At 43.3% G+C, this 16532-nt stretch overlaps 1 protein-coding gene across 7 annotated transcripts in view; it reads left to right on the top strand.

Moving 5' to 3' along the window:
• LOC124224723 (glutamate receptor ionotropic, kainate 2) overlaps positions 1-15622 on the top strand; it is an 89947-nt gene extending 74325 nt beyond the window's left edge. For 2 of the 7 annotated variants that reach the window (XM_046636904.1, XM_046636909.1), the window contains 6 exons: positions 3354-3551; positions 3639-3864; positions 4011-4175; positions 8615-8715; positions 9881-10087; positions 14170-14394. In XM_046636904.1, coding sequence (XP_046492860.1) covers positions 3354-3551; positions 3639-3864; positions 4011-4175; positions 8615-8715; positions 9881-10087; positions 14170-14271 — 999 coding nt within the window. In that variant the 3' untranslated portion in view covers positions 14272-14394. Of the gene's footprint in view, positions 1-3353; positions 3552-3638; positions 3865-4010; positions 4176-8614; positions 8716-9880; positions 10088-14169; positions 14471-15132; positions 15232-15495 lie in introns of those variants that run through there. The other 5 variants (XM_046636903.1, XM_046636910.2, XM_046636905.1 and 2 more) reach the window with 5 other exon arrangements.
• The last annotated feature ends 910 nt before the right edge of the window (positions 15623-16532 follow it).

The raw sequence follows: 16532 nt of genomic DNA, 5'->3' as shown, positions 1-16532 counted from the left end.
TTCGTATTTCGCAATACTTCGTTATTTCCGCCTTTCATACGATTATAACTGCAGCGCGTTGTTGTACATAGACGTGCTTGTATGTACACACACACACACACACACAGCGATACGTAATATCACGTGTATATTATATATATATACGCAATATCGTCGATTCAGCGTTTCGATCACACTCGCATAACTAGGTAAATATTCTCCAGTCATATACCGTAATATGTACTACATACAGGTACGTATGTGTGCCCGTCTCGTTGTTTCGTACATCAGACGTTATTATACCCGCACGTCGCTGAACTTACGCGCCGGTGATTCGATCCAAATGCAGACGATAAGATAGCCGGGCATCAAATTTTCAATACGGAAACTTTCGTTCAATTCTACTCGCGGAAACTCCCGACGCGCCAGTTGGTCTTCTCCTCCAGGATCCGAGCACCGGTTGCTCGCACACTGCACTCCGCAATATAAGAAGGAACACCGACCGATCGCCGATCCTCATCCCGCGCCAAATTACTATTCATAACTTCGTCGAGAGTCGTGGAATTCGAATTATGGATTTCGAAACGAATTTCAATTTTATATTGGTATTGGAAATTTAACGTTTAGCATCGGATCGGCCATCGTACACCCTGCATGCACGTACCTTGTACCAAGCCGATGACGGACCGAGGCACCCTTGAAAATTTGCCTCTCGGACAGCTGCTTTTTCGCAACCTTCTTTTTCCCCTCATCAATTCTCCACCTGATCTTATTTTCCGAGAGGAATCTTTATCGGTTTAAAGAAACGAGACGGTACCCGAACATCAAATTAGACATCGAATAATCGATCGGGACGCAAAGTCTCGCCTTTGGCGATACATTTTTTCAAATTTACGTTCGTTTTTTCCCTCGAATCTTTGTTAGGGTTATTCTGCAGCCACTCTATCAATACGTTATACTTTTCATTTTCTTCGATTATATTCTTGTCTCAACGATTGGTTTTCCCTTTTAAAGTTAATATCGTTGTTAAATTATTCCCAGTTATTTTCTCTCTCTCTCTCTCTCTTTCTCTCGGGAATATTGGTGTACATCATGATGTGGGCACGGAGAAATATAAAATCACGGTTAAATTGGCGTGGTAACGAGGAACCGGCCAACAAGCATTGTTCGATAAAAACTGACGGACGTTTTTATTTTGCATCCCCTCTCGCGCGGACGGTTTTTATGATTTTACTCGTACGGTTTGTTCTTTTAATTTGTTTTCCTTCTCCTCTACCCTGACGACGGGGTAAAAAAAAATCCGACCGCCGGGAATTCCACGCGCAATTCTTTGTCTCCGCGTTGTCCAATCTCGCAGTTACTATATATCCATCTAATTCCACACTCTATCAGTACGTCTGTATCCGTACCTTTTCTGTAATAGTACCTCGGGATAAAATGTTATAAAGAAAATGGGAAATGGGAAATAAATGGTGGAACGAATTTAACAAAATCGTAGAAAGCCGGGGGAGAGAAACGCGGAATCGAAAAAAGGAGGAGGAGAGACGAGCTGCTGATGGAACTGAGAGAGAATAAAATCCCCCGCGTGTCTATGCACTTTCTATACCGACTTTCTGGCTCTGCAACACGGTTATACAATAGCTTTGTGACTTCGGAGCGGATTTTGCCGGCAGGCTTTCCGCGCGAAGCGCGTTTTTACTTAAAAATAAACCAAATGAAACGGGACGCGCTCAGTCTGGAAGTGACGGGAGAACCTGGCGCATTTCGCGAACTACTGCGAACCAAGTTTCCCCCCGTGATTGCAAACTGACGCTGCAAACACCCGCCTCGGATCGTTTTTGCAAAGTTGTATTTACGCTCCCGCGAATACTGTACACGCGTGCCGATTAGAGAAAAGAAAAGGAATCAACGATTCCCAAAGGGAATACATTAAAATTGTACACCTCGAGTTGTTCGTACATTCAGGCAATGTCACTTTATCTCCGATTATCCGATCCTCCGTTTTTCGTATGTTTTTTAAAAGAATCCTTATTCCCCCTCCTTTTCGTTGAAGATCGTCCCGTTGGGATCTGAATTTCGGAACTTTTTCCTCCTCACCTCCTGAACGGAGTCTGGATTCAGGTCCTTGTTAAAAAGTTTCAAAAGCGCCGAATTACGAATTTATTGGTGGCGAAACTTAAAGTAAGGAAATCATACTTTGCGCGTCGGGTTTCGAATGGTCCGAAACCCGACGCTCAAAGTTCCTAAAGGACAAAATGGCGAAAGGGCGAGCTCCGATAAGTCAAAAAGAGTGAAATTTGAGCACTTTGATTTTTCTTCGTTCTGGATTTTCGATATTTTTACGTTCGGAATCCTGGTTATTCTAATTTTCGGTTTTTCTATTTTTTCACACGCATTCGTTGAGTAAACTACGCTGTGTGACGTATACTTTAATTTTCAGAATTTTACTCTATCGAAACTTTATTTTTCGGAACTTTCCTTAATCATAACTCGAATTTTCGGAACTCTGAACCGTCTGCTTTCCGAACATTCGAAACTTTGCTATTTCTCCAAAGTTTGATTTCTTCGCTTAAAGTTTCGCCACCAAATAATTCGAAGTTAGGCGCTTTCAGAACCTTCAAATTTCAAACTTGAACCCCACCCGGCTCTCTGATCATCGCGTCCATCGACCTTCCCTACAACAGACGAACGTCGCAAAGACTGTACAAACATCGACAAAAAAAAAATACGCCAAGTTTCAGGGGATAAAAACGAGTCAAGTTCTAAACTTACCCATTCTCGGTGAATTTAAGATCTGAAACCTAAGGTTCGCCAAGCCGGCTCTGCGGTTTTGGCTACGTACATGCAGGGTTGCGGGCTGCTCGCTGTCCTCTACTCGACTTCATCCCTCGTCGTCATTTCACCGTCACATTTGAGGACTGGAGCGCTTGCGGCTGACAGGCCTCGTGCGAGTCGTCGACAGGCACAACTCGCGAGTCCCGAGTAGAATCCGGCCGATTTTCAATCGAATCGACTCGAATCGACGCGAGCGTACGAGGATCGGAATAGATCTTTCCGCAAAAAAATTCGTCTTAATTCGAAGCTTGCGAGGAACTCGTCCTCTCCTTACGAACCGTCCTCGATTCACGGACGGTGGTAGCTTTTATTGGCATTCCTCGGCCCGAATCTCCCCTCGTGAAGCTCCCTAATATCGTTCACCGATGTCCCCTCGATTGATCGTCGAACGTCGTTACGACTAGCCGGACGCGTTTTAAAGGCAGTCCTTGTACGTCGCTGACGACGTAATTCCCGTCCGTGGATCGCGCCTCTCCTTCCAGCATTCGGCCTCTGCATCCCCGTTTTTTTCTTTCTGTTCTCTCGCCCCGCGGCGATAGGCGACCAGCACTCGGATCGTCGGCGGTATCTGGTGGTTCTTCACCCTCATCATCATATCCTCGTACACGGCGAATCTGGCCGCCTTTCTCACCGTCGAGAGGATGATCACCCCGATCGAGAACGCCGCTGACCTCGCCGAACAGACGGAGATTTCTTACGGTACCCTGGAGGGCGGGAGCACGATGACCTTCTTCAGGGTGAGTAGCAGGCGGAAATCTAAACGCGGTTTGCAATAACGATTACGTCGATCTCTCTCTCTCTCTCTCTCTCTCTCTCCCATTAAGGACTCGAAGATCGGTATTTACCAGAAGATGTGGCGGTTCATGGAGTCCAAGAGGCCAGCCGTTTTCGTCTCCACGTACGAGGAGGGCGTAAAACGCGTCCTCGAGGGCGACTACGCCTTCCTCATGGAGTCCACGATGCTCGACTACGCGGTCCAGAGAGACTGCAATCTCACGCAAATCGGCGGCCTCCTTGACAGCAAAGGATACGGGATCGCGACGCCGAAAGGTTCGCTAATTCCAGCAGCGTTCCGGCGCGGCGTGGCGGCAGTTTTTTTTTCTTCTTCTTCTTCGTTTTTTGTCGTCTCCTCCCGCTCCTTATCCACCTTCTTTTTTTTTTTCTTTCTCCCCTCACTACTGATCTTTCAACCGCAGGTTCGCCCTGGCGGGATAAAATATCTCTGGCCATCTTGGAGCTACAGGAAAAGGGAGTGATTCAGATACTCTACGACAAGTGGTGGAAAAACACCGGTGACGTTTGCAATCGGGACGAGAAGAGCAAGGAGAGCAAAGCCAACGCTCTTGGCGTTGAGAACATCGGTGAGACACTTGCACACCTTCGACTTTACGCTATATGTATATCGTTTACACGCGTAGGTGTACGATGTAGGTACGTCGACGTCTCTTCCTTCTCTCGTTTACTTCCTTATCTCTAGCCTTCCTCGTTCTCCTGGATTTTCAATAGACCCGCCATTCTACGACTTCACAGACCGACTACATATACGTGATTTGTACCTACATTATACATATACGTATACACGTAATCTACCTCGACCTCGAACCCCTGAGTCCTCGACGTTTACCGGGAAATTCTATACGTCCCTGTATTACGTCAATCGAGGTCTGGAATTTCGTCCACCCGACAACCAATTTCACCGAATTGAACTTCGGCTCCAAGGAACGCGTTACCGCCTTGATATTCAATTTTACCACCGGTAATTATCGCCGCTGTTATTTTCTGTAATCAAATTGCGATTCCTCTTCATGCGCTACACCTGCTTTTGCTTCTCGCATTCCTCACTTCCGTATTATCTAACGAGCGGTCGCTGGTCTTTCGGGCAATCAGGAGAAACCCCGAAGTGTTTTGGTGAACCGGAAATGGTCTTTACACACTCCGAACGAAGTACCTTTAATGATGTGGAAAACCGCGAGTCACAGGATTTGCGGATACCTGCTCGGCTCGTCCGCTCGGTCAGGTGACGGTGACGGAAGTAAAAGTTTCTACTTCCGGTTCTGCGACGACAATCGCCTGAATCACGACATCCTGAAGTTATGCAAATTTACTCATCCACCCAACCTTTCCGCACCTCGTGCTTAGCTCGGCAGAAATTTGAAATTGCTTCTGTATCTAAATTTGCTGGAATATTTCCTGCGCGTCCTTTCGCTAACGCTTTGAAACTTCGAATTGCACAACATACATTTTTGTTTTTATTTATTTTTTTTTTTATTTCACGATTGTGGGTCTAATTTTCTTACTTTTGTGTTGACAAGAATAAAAAAAAAAAAAAAAAATTGCAGATGAATTATTTATTTTGTGAATGATGTGAAATCATTGATACATGTGAAAGAAATTGAAATAATCATTTTAATATTAACAATGTATCAAAAAATGTGATATCAATTTTCTCAAGGGAATTGATTTTCCGATTAGTTACACAGATCGTTGTAGATGAAGAATAAAATCAGTAAAGTAAAGTGAAATTTCTTTGTCACGCATATTGACGAAATTAACCGGTATCGATCAATCGGGACATACATTTTTCTTTATCTCCAATTGACTTGACATTTCAAAATCAGGGGTTTTCTAGCTCACTATAATTACGAGTTTGATCTGAAAATTTGAGAACCCGAAACGGTGGCTTCGGTATAACAATAAAAAATGCAAAAAATTACTCATCTTGTAGGAAAATTCATACAACCTAAAGTCGAAATTAAAAAAATTTCTAATAACGGCTCTGAAAAGTTATTCATTTTAAACTTCTCAGTTTCTCCTTCTGACGCGTGATGAGCGGCCTCAAAAATTTCAACTCAACAGAAATGACGAACCAAATTACGGTCAAACAGCCACCTTAATTCCTGCACCTAATACAGCCTGATCGACATACGCGCGTCAAAGAAGTTTCACTTCTCCGTTCAACTATCCCAATTTTTTTCACCAATCACCGCTACAACAGGCTCTAAACCAGCAATTATAAACCTGTAGTAAAAGTGAATACGAATACCTGTAACAACGTACATCGCTACCCATAATTTCGCGACGAGCAACAGAATCGACGTTTGCGATTCGGCCCACGAAGAATGACGATATCGATTGCGGTTTGCGCCGAGGGTGCGGGACGCGAAGATGGTAGGGTTTCACCCGGATGGAAGGGGAGGCAGCGTCGCGACGCCGAGGGGGGACGACGTCGAGGATCCGGACGGCGGAAAAATGGGCAACTTTTGATAAAGTCGCGGCCCGCCCGCACCATGAATACATAGTGGCAACCAGCGGGTGGAGCCTGACGGTTTTCTCCCGGCTTAGGTGTACGTACGCGTGGATGGTGTATAGGTATAAACCCTAAAATATTCCGCAGTATCCCGCACGGCGGGTCAAAGGGCGCGGAACTCGCCCCGAAGGGCGGGCCAAAGACCGAGGTAAAATCTTTCACCCCTGCAGTACCCTGATTTCCGGCAACGCGGATTTATATTCAAACCGTGAATTCCGCGCCATGCGAACCGTACTTTATACCTATTCCCCGTTTAAACTCACGCGGATATTCGAAACTCAACGTTTTCACCAATATCAACCCCGTCTCGTTTTACACGGGTTTCACCGTTATTTCTAACCGTTCAACTCGCCGATTCAAACGTTTTGCCGATAATTAACCGTCACGAACAAATTGAGCGACTGGCTACTCGCGGAATTATAATTCCAACGTTTTACACAAAATATTACTCTGACATTTTGCGTTTCAGATACGTTCGATAAATTATGACGAATCGTTGTAAGATTTATACGTGCAAACTTTGGTCGAGCTTTTTTTTGTAGAAAATATTCAACCCAAGTATACGTTATGCGGTAATTTGTTCCAGCTCAGTAAACTATTTGCCACGAAACATTTTATTCTCTCCCCAGGGATTGTTCCTATCACAGTAAAAATCTTCCCAAAACAAATTTGCGATTTCGTTCTTTTTCTTCTTCTTTTATTTCTAACAAGCCGTTTTCATCCCATGGATCTTAAAACCTTTCTCAGAAACGCCGTATACATTGATATTTGATTTTCAAACACCACTAATAAAATTATTTGTTTTGCGATTTATAAAATCGTCACTCAAGCTTCGGAGTGGAAGTAATTTAATTATTATTTTTCATTTCTACGATTTCCGTTCTATTTTTGCGGGAGATTTTCGCAGGTTTTATACCAACGTAAGAAAAAATTGGTGGTGAAAATAAAAAATGTCAGTGTCAATCGTTTACTGAGTTGGAATGGAATGCCGCATACGTATGCTCGGCTGGACAATTTTTTTTTTTTTTTTTCTCTCCATTCCACCGAAATTTTATTCGCCGGAAACTCGGGTCGTCAGTCAAGAGAAAAACTAAAATTGTTGAAAATCCGCGCGACGGTGAATAATCCGAAGGTTGGCAAAAAGCGTTTACCTACAAACCGACGAAGCTTTTACAGGCGATTAAATCCAAAGCGACGTTTCGGGCCAGAAGGTTATATATATATATAAGGTACCGCGTATAAAGTATATGTATAACGAAGGATTTACAATAATGTAGGAGCAAGGATCGATCGCAGGTTTCGGAGGTTCTCGACCATGGTGAAATTGTACCTTACATTCGGGCCGCACATGGCCTTTTTAATACGCGGTGAAAATTTTTCCTCCCATGATATAGACGCAAGCACTTTTAACACGGATCGTTTTCCCCTCCATTATACGGAAATCATCCGGGAAAAGCCGACATTTCAATCTTTCAAAGTTCCCTCTCTTTCTTTTCACTCTTCTCACCATTTTTTTCTTTTTTTTCATTCGTTCTTCCTTTTCGCTGCATTTTTACACGCGCGCACTTGGAAATATCAGCATCTGTATCGTATTACAATTCTCATCCCTCGCTCCTCCTCCCTTTTTTCTCCCTCTTCGCAGAAAACGCCGGGCATTAGCAGATCTCAATCGCGAATATAACCGCGCACTCGTGTAAAAGCCGCGTATATTTTTTCCCAGCGAGCCCGAAGGTTGGCAGTAAATCGTTCGAATCATCGCCGAATGACGGACGACGCCGACTTCCTGGAGACCTCCACCCCTCAATGAAGGGATGAAAAGCCTCGACGGAGGAAAAGAGAGACCCTCCGTCGCCCCTCACTCGATAACTCAATTAAACCACGACCCTTGGACCCCAGGGTTTCCGAATTAAAGGTGCGCCGACGCCTCTCGTCGAACTAAAGAATTTCCCTGCTTCAGCGATTTTTCCTCGTTTACATACATGAATTTCTGAAATTGATACAAAAGCGGTGGGACGGGTGGATATTTTTCTTTTTCATTTTTTTCTTTTTTTTTTTCTGCTTTCCGACACAGCGTTACGCTCGGATCGAGTAAAATTTCGCAACCATAAAAAAAATTTCACGTTCCGGTGAGGAGTTTTGGAAAGTTGCGTCAAAGTTGTGTGCGGCTGAAAATAGCACCGAGTTCCGTTTCGAATTACGTCTACCTGATATCAATGCCTGAGCACCCTTGGCGCCGAAATTGGGCCCGTTTGAACCCCGAGTGCAGGCACGAAGGGGAATTTACAACCGGGGCGCTGTTATTTGAATGCAAATCGCGACGTCCGAACGTCTTTGTAAATTTTGACTAATGGCGGGGAATCCCTCCCCCGTAAGCCTGGAACCAGGCAGGCAGGCAGTCTTCTCTCCCTCCTTATTCCCGGTTCACCGTTCGCACCAAAAGTAAGGAATGGGTGAGCTGCAGCCGAACATTAAACCCGAGGTATTTTGTTCCAGGTGGAGTGTTCGTCGTTCTGCTCTGCGGACTCGCCCTCGCGATTCTCGTCGCGATTCTCGAGTTCTGCTGGAACTCGAAAAAACACGCCCAGTCCGACAGGGTGAGTATCGGAACCCGGAAGTGCGCGATTGCCCGGTTTTCAACTTAGGTTGAGCCCGATCGGCGAATCTCGAGGGGGGGGGGGGGGGGGGGGGGATATTCAAGACCCAAAATCGGCGAGTTATTATCGAACCGCGACGAATTGAAGAATCGCCGATTTTTTGTCGAAATATATTACAGGGGAACTGTAGCTGTTATCAATGTAGTTTGACAATCTTGTGAGTACACGTGCAGAGAAAGAGAGAGGAAAAAATGAAGACAGTCTCAGTTCCCTTGTAATAATAATCATAATACATGATATGTTTTTGCACGATAATTGTTCAGTTTTATTTTACATAAATTTCGTCTTGGTGTTTGAAAAATTGTATAAATATCGTCTCGTGCCGTGTCCGTATTATCATTATTATTTATACAAATTGTATCGTCATATATTATATGTATATGTATATTGTATATGTGTGGCGCGGGGTTTGATATTCCGAATTTTTTGGTAGCGAAACTTAAGGTAACGAAATAGAGCTTTGACGAAACATCAAAGTTCCGAAAAGTCAACGTTCCGAAATATGCGAAAGTGAGAAAATTTAAGAAAAGAAACTGGATACTCGAAATTCCGATTGATCGAAGATTTTTTATTATGTGAATTTCTGGCTTGGTGAAATTTCACCGCTTCAATCTTTCTTCGATTTGGATTTTCGATATTTTTGCGTTCCTGTTCATTCCGATTTTCGGTTTCACTGATTTTTCACACCCACTCGTTGACTAAACTACACTGTGTAATTATATTTTAACTTCCGGAAATTTTCTCTATCGAAACTTTGCTCTATCGTAACATGAATATTCGGAACTTTGTTGTTTCTTCAAAACTTTGATTTCCTTACTTCGAAGTCTCCCCACCAAACAATACGAAATTAGGCGTTTTCGGAAAATTTCAAATTCGTAACTTCAACCCCGCCCCATACATGTAAGCTTACGATATTGTAATTGTTGAAATTTTGTGTGCACATGCTTATGTGTATATATGTCGTTGTGATCCTGATCGTTGCATCGCATCCGCCGCCAAAAATATATCCTGCTGCTGTTTTCGCTGTCGCTGCTGAACGAAACAAAAAAAAAAAACAAAAAAAACAAAAAAAAACCACCAAAAATCTTAACTAACGCCCGAGAAGTCGCTCTGCGCCGAAATGGCATCGGAATTAAGATTCGCGGTGAGATGCGGTTCCCGTCAGAAGCCCGCGACGAAACACCGGATATCCCGCGAGGGGCATCTTCCATGTCCGAGGTGCAGCCCCGGCGCGTCAATTCGAAGAGGAAGGTACTGCGCCCGCGAAGAAACCACATACGTACCCAGCATCGAGCTGCCTCGACTAAATGGTGTAAGTCGCGTCCTGCCCGACGAGCGGCGAGTTCCCGTGGGAGTAATCCACCCCCTTCGCCCGTCTTTACACCTACCTCCGCACATGGACGGGGGTGTTTTATGTGTATATGCGTACGTAAATACGTAGTCACGTGTACGTATAACTTGGACATGATCCTTGTTTGTCCGGGGTCGTTGATGTTTCGTCGCCTCCAGTAGTTGGACCCACGGGAAGTCGTCGCGGATATGACGGGAAAAGTAAACGAAGGGAGTATTATCGCGATGGAACGATGACTGAACGCCTCGTAGGATTCTTCTTTCCATTCTTTTATATTACGGGGGTTTTTTTCTTTCTGTCTTTACTCGCATTGCGAGAATGGAAAATAAACGGCAAAGTTTTTCACCGCAAAAAATGAGAACTCTATTGTAACTTGTGTATTGAATTTTGTCTGTTATTGCTTTGTTCGTTTTTTTTTTTTTTTTTCATAACTTCGTTAAATACGTGTTCGTTAAATTTTGTACTACTTGTTTGCATTTTGCACGATGAAAATAACAGTTTACAATATATGTATACTTCAATATATTATATTGTATTGTATATTGGGGTTATTTATGTTATAGATTGTCCGCATTTCGTTAACGATATTCGTGTTTTGTGTGATACAACTTGTCGTTTCTATAATACCTAAATATTGGATACACATATATATAAATGTATAAAGTTTGTGCAAGCGCTGGATTAATTTATCCAATCATGCAGAACGTGATAACGCGGTGAGCATGTATGGTTTACCGCAGAATTTGCAAATATGAAATTACTAAAATTATCGAGGCAATTTAATTTAGCAACAAGAAATAGACTTTTTCATTAATTTGAAAACTGTATTTTCATTTTTTATTTTATGTATTTATTTTTTTTTTCCTATACTGCTTTGTCCCGTGCTGCATTTTTACATACGTGGAGCATTCAGTTTGCAGCTTGAATTTGCATCATAGGAATAATGGCGACTTGATTGCATGCGTTGTAAAAAAAAAGAAAGAGATAATGTTACGTATCAATTGCACAAAAATTATCTATGGTTTTCTTCTTTAACACCAAATTTTGAATGATTCGTCAGAATTCAAATCCCAGATCGCAAGTGAATTAATTTAACTACTTTCAATTAAAATGCGGATTTATTCCGCTCATTTGCCGCATCAGCGAAAGTTGTCGAGAAGTATAAATTTAGCAGATAATTAATTTTCACGTTACGAATGTGAAGAAAATTGTGAGATGTATTTGGCATTCGCATCGACTCCGCCATTCGAGTTTTACCGTAGAATTTGACCGTGGCGCTCTTTGAAAATCCAGACAAACGGAGTGGTAGCAAATAAATCACTGCCTGTAGCCAAGCTATTAGAAAACGCTTTGTCAGCCTCAAAACAGGCCGGCTGCTGCGGAGTCGACAGATTCGGGGAAAATCGTCGTACAATCCGAATCCAACGGTGGGAAAGAAACGGGGCCAGGGATAAAATTTGAAAAGAATTGCCTCCCCTTTTCTCTCTCTGTCTCATTCCTTGCCTTTGCATAATAAAAATACGTAGAACGGTATAAAAAGAGTAGAAATTTTAAAGGGCAGGATTGTTTTCGTAGACGGAGTATACTTTTTCCGGAACAATAGACAGCTGCTCGGATTATACATTCCGAATTTTCTCCTGTACCAGAGAAAAGCTTGCGCTGCACGGCTTTTCGCTGCTGCAACAGTCGTATCATAGCTCTCGGTTGAAATAACTCGAGGATCGCCTTTTCCAGTTTGATAATTGCACGTGCAAGGTGGAAAGCTGCATTCTCAGCTGAACGGAAGAGGGAAGCGCGAGGAGAGCGAATGAGGATACTCGAAATGGCTGAAATTTGCATAGCTTAACAGGCGTGCAACGGAGGAAGTTGCCGGGTAGTCGGATCGAAGTAATTGTTGTTGGCGTTTACTTACTTGCTCGAAACACCGTCGAAGTCGCGGAAAGGACAGAGACGAACGGAAAGGAAGTCTGAAATCGAAGAAGACACCATCGCCAATTTCTGTATTTGCCGAAAGCTCCGACGCTCCGTCGTACGAAGATAGTCGGCTTGTTTTCCTTGCAAATTTTTTCAATTCTGTTCTCGACGAAACTGCGAGCTTGCACGTGATTGATTGAGTCGGGAAAGACGTTTTCTTCCATCTTCTATTTTAATAACCGTGTTTGAAGTAATCGAACGGAGCGAAACTGGGGAGAAAAAGAATTTAGAAAAATTTTCTTATCACCGCAATTCTAATCTTTTCGAGTGATCTCAATAGTACGGGGACGAGAAAAAATTATATAGTCCGAGTAATCTTCCGACAGAATTAGAGGCGAGCTAACGAAAATACGGAAACGAGGACTCCGCAGTTTAGGGATGAAATTTAGCGTCACGTTGTAGTAAAAAAAAAAAAACCTGATGAAGTCGAGGCGCCGGTCTTTGCTGACGGGAGAAAGAGCGCTTTATGTCTTACGGTTAAAATTAATGAAAGCCAAGGAGTCTCGCAAGTTTTAAGAGAAACAGTTTATTTTCTTGAAAAAAAAATTAGGAAAAATACGCGTTCGAGCGCCAAGTTCAATTTTTGTTTCTTATTTATTCTAATTCTCTGTTCAACCTACTATTATTCATACACGCGTATCACCGACGTGACGGCAGCCAGACAAAATATAATTGATAAAAACAATTCTGGGGGGGGGGTAAATTTATTCGACCTGAAAGGAGGAAAAAAAATTAGAAAATTTTCTCATGAAAACCTGAGTAGATTTTTCAAGCCCGAAAAAAGGCAGCTGATCCCCTCGATTGATTTCTCTATACATACGTAATAAAAGCTTCGTTCCTGGCAACAACGAGAAAAGTTTCCCCTCCCCGTAAAGTATATCAGCTTATATCCCTCTTCCAAAATTCTGCAAAAGGGCTGCAACCCTCGAATAATTCTGAACGTGATAAAATATACATATGTATTCAGAGAACGAGGGGATGAAGTGCTCACGTATTATGTGTGTTTGTCTTTGCGATAATACGGGCCTCGGTGAGAAAAGAAATATGAAGTACAGGAGAACAATGAGTGGGCAGAGAACAAAGGGTGAACTTGGACCCCGTCCAGCGCTAAATGTTATCGAGTTTCAATATATATATATGTGTGTGTGTGTGTGTACATGTATAAGAGAACTTCCCTCAGAGGGTTTCGCTTTTATTCAGCTCAATTTTACTGTCTCGTTTTCGCACTCTCGCTCGTTTCGCAATATATGATGTATACAGGTATTTCCATTTCTGTTTTTTTTTAATTCTTTTATTATTTTGTTTTGTTTATTTTTACTTTCTTTCTAGGACGAGTGCGAAGAGAGATCAAAGTTTTCTTTATCCTTTCTTCCCTGTTGCGTGTATATGCATGCCTCGCTTCACGGAATTCATCGACGTCGATGCAACTAAACTATTCTCGCACAATACCCTTGAAAACTACGTCTAGTAGATATTTTAATGTAAATATTCTTGAGGTTTTATCCCTACGAAGATTCCTCGAGTAATTCGTTTTGCTCTTCGTTTGAAATTTATTCTTACGTGAAATTTTGCAAGCTCAAATTCACGACAATGGAAATAAAGATATTTATGGGAGTAACCGCGGGAGGCTGTCTCGTACTTGTAAAAATCGAACACCGGAAACTCGTGTTTGGAAGAAGATGATCCGTGCAAGCTCGCCCGTCGGTTTTCGCCACTTTTCACCATGTCAGGATCGCGTCGTTGCCAGATTCATATGCAAATTTTCTTCTTGGCAGAGAGTCTTCCACCCTCACGAACGAACCGCGTATAAACCATCGATTCTAACCAATATCAGTTTCGTTTCTTTCCACCCCCGTTACTCCGTACGCGAAAACTAAGCGTCGAAATAAATGCAAACAGCGGAGAATACCGAGTGGTAACAAAGAAGAAAATCCTGCAACATGAGAACACACGCTTCTCGGCAACTTTCGCACCGGCAAATATTGCTTAACGATTGAATAAAACGTAACCGAATGACCCACGAAATTATCGACGGCTCGATATGGCTAACACTGGTAAATGATTCCCAGCAGGAGGCTGGGGCGTTGCCGATGACGGAGATGAAGAAGTCATTGAGCTTCGAAGCAGCGGACACATGCAGGGGGGTTGGACGAGTCGGGGGGAACACCTAGCACAGGCCTCCTCCTCGTCTGCAACCTCAGCCCTGCACCAGAACCACCCCCTCGACGCACACTCACCCACCCCCGCCGCCCCACACCCACGGGCATCACACCCACGCCCACGGCCACTCTCACACTCACACGCACAAGCATCATCAGCCTCCACCCCCGAGGCTGAGGCGGGACTCTTCCGGCATCGGCTTGGCTCAAGGTCAGTTAGATTGCGGAGGGTGTCTCGCTTCGATCGATCCAAAGTCAAATGTCTGTGAGTAAAATAGCCAAGAGTCCGAGTCGCTTGACAAATTTTTCGGACAAAAATTGCAAGGTTTGAAGGGGGGAAAGAAATCTGACGCTTTACGATTTTCCGTAAGTCGAGTCGTCAAGGTCAGACGAAGGTCTTGACGCGAACCGGTACGTTATTTTTTATCGGCATCTGAAAAGGGCGTCAAATTCTGCATAAAAAAGTACTCGCATGTACCTACTTGACGCGTAAATTTGAATCGTTTGATTAAGCTTGACTCGATTGATTAAAATGAGGCACCCTGTATATCCTGAAAATACGAGAAATGCCGACTCGGCTGAGATTTGTCGCTGATTCGTACGACATCGAGTTATTTCTGAGGCGCGGGGTGAAAATGTTGAAAGATTGTGAAATAGGAGAGTTTTTCTCTAACGTTATAAAACGTTTTTTTTGCAAATAGCAAATTGTATGCCAACTCTTGTCCTCTATGCGCTGATCGAACAGCTGACGCATTATTGAAAAAAACAAAGAATAAGAAGTTAAATTTTCTCAAAATTTTCACGAATAAAATTCCGATTTGCGAGAAATAATTCGCTTTTACTGTTTTCCCGGCTCTCTCAACAATGATGCAGATTCTTGTACCCGCAATCGGAGCCAATAAGCATCCGTAAAAAAAAAAGTAACAATAATCTACCAGACGACAACTGATGAGAATAAACATGGTAAAGTGTAGAGCGAAAGCTCGAAATGCCGCTTATTCGAAACAACGCTCGCAATTGCCCGAACTCTCGAAAATTTAACAAGTTTGCTCGCGAGGCGTCCGAGTTTTCCGGCTTGCACCTCTCACTGCACTCACGAAATCTCATCACGGAGCCGGAATAGTTGGTTTCTAGTGTCTTCTCGGCCCCACCCGCGGAGCAAAAGCAATCCAAAGTTGGCAGAGCGAGAGCGAAACGTCGGTTCGCCGTTTACTGACCCTCGAATAATTTCTGCAGGAGGTGACCACCCTGAGAGCATTCTCTGGAGGTTCGACTGCGACCTGGCCGGTGAACCGGACGTGGTGATTTCGCCCCCGCCGCCCCCGCCGCCGCCACCCTCGGCCGCTGTCTCGCGGACGACGACCCTTTGACCAATACTCGAGGAGGTGCCCACCGGGGTTCCCGTCCAAAAAAACATCCCCTCTAGCGCCTCGGCCCTTGTCGTAAACGTGGACCAAAAGGAGACGTGCTTATAGCAGACGGTGAAGATCGGCCGCGAGGATTCGGGAATGCCGCCGATTTAACACTCGGACTGTATTCGCGATCGTCACCGAAGTGTCGAACTCGTTCTTTCGTAATTCGCGGGGTGCGGTTTGAAACTTTTCGTACTTGTTCGACGTTGTTGTTGTATACGGTGAAATGAACAATCATGGTGAGGTTTAGGACGAGAAAAGGAAAGAGAGAACGGAGGAAACTCATTGTCGAGGAGGTAAAGTAAATCAGAGAACACTGGAAATGAAAGTAAAGAGAAACCAAATACAGAAACAACAAATATTGTAAGAAGAATCGAAGTCATAATTAGCTAGTCAAGGTTGTTGTTGTTTTTTTTTTTGCTGTCTCTCTCTCTCTCTCTCTCTTTACGACAAATAATACCGTGTAAAAAATCATCGAAACAACACTAGCAACGAACTCCAGTGCAACTAATTGGTTAAAATAAATTATAATAACGTCGTGTGTTACGTTGAATACACTTACCTACCTGTTGTATAAAATGGATGATGTGGGTTAGGAAGTGGATTAACACGTATAATAATAATACCATGTGAATTTGTAAAAAAAAAAAACAAATACTAAAAAACATTTTAGAAAATATAAAAATTAAGAAAACAGGTTTTGAAAAAATATTTGCTTCGGCGTATATTATTGCGTAAACGGTGAAGCTGATCTTTTTCCAATCCGCGTGTCTTGTACAGTAATTGTAACGTTGTATAAACGATATAATGAAACTCTATGAAGTGTAAGGTAATTAGTAAATTGATAAAAGAGATTATTGA

The sequence above is a fragment of the Neodiprion pinetum genome, chromosome 1, assembly GCF_021155775.2.
Source record: "Neodiprion pinetum isolate iyNeoPine1 chromosome 1, iyNeoPine1.2, whole genome shotgun sequence".
In the NCBI taxonomy this organism is placed as follows: domain Eukaryota; kingdom Metazoa; phylum Arthropoda; class Insecta; order Hymenoptera; family Diprionidae; genus Neodiprion; species Neodiprion pinetum.
Note: the sequence above shows the minus strand (reverse complement) of the source record. Positions and strands in the feature narration are given on the sequence as shown.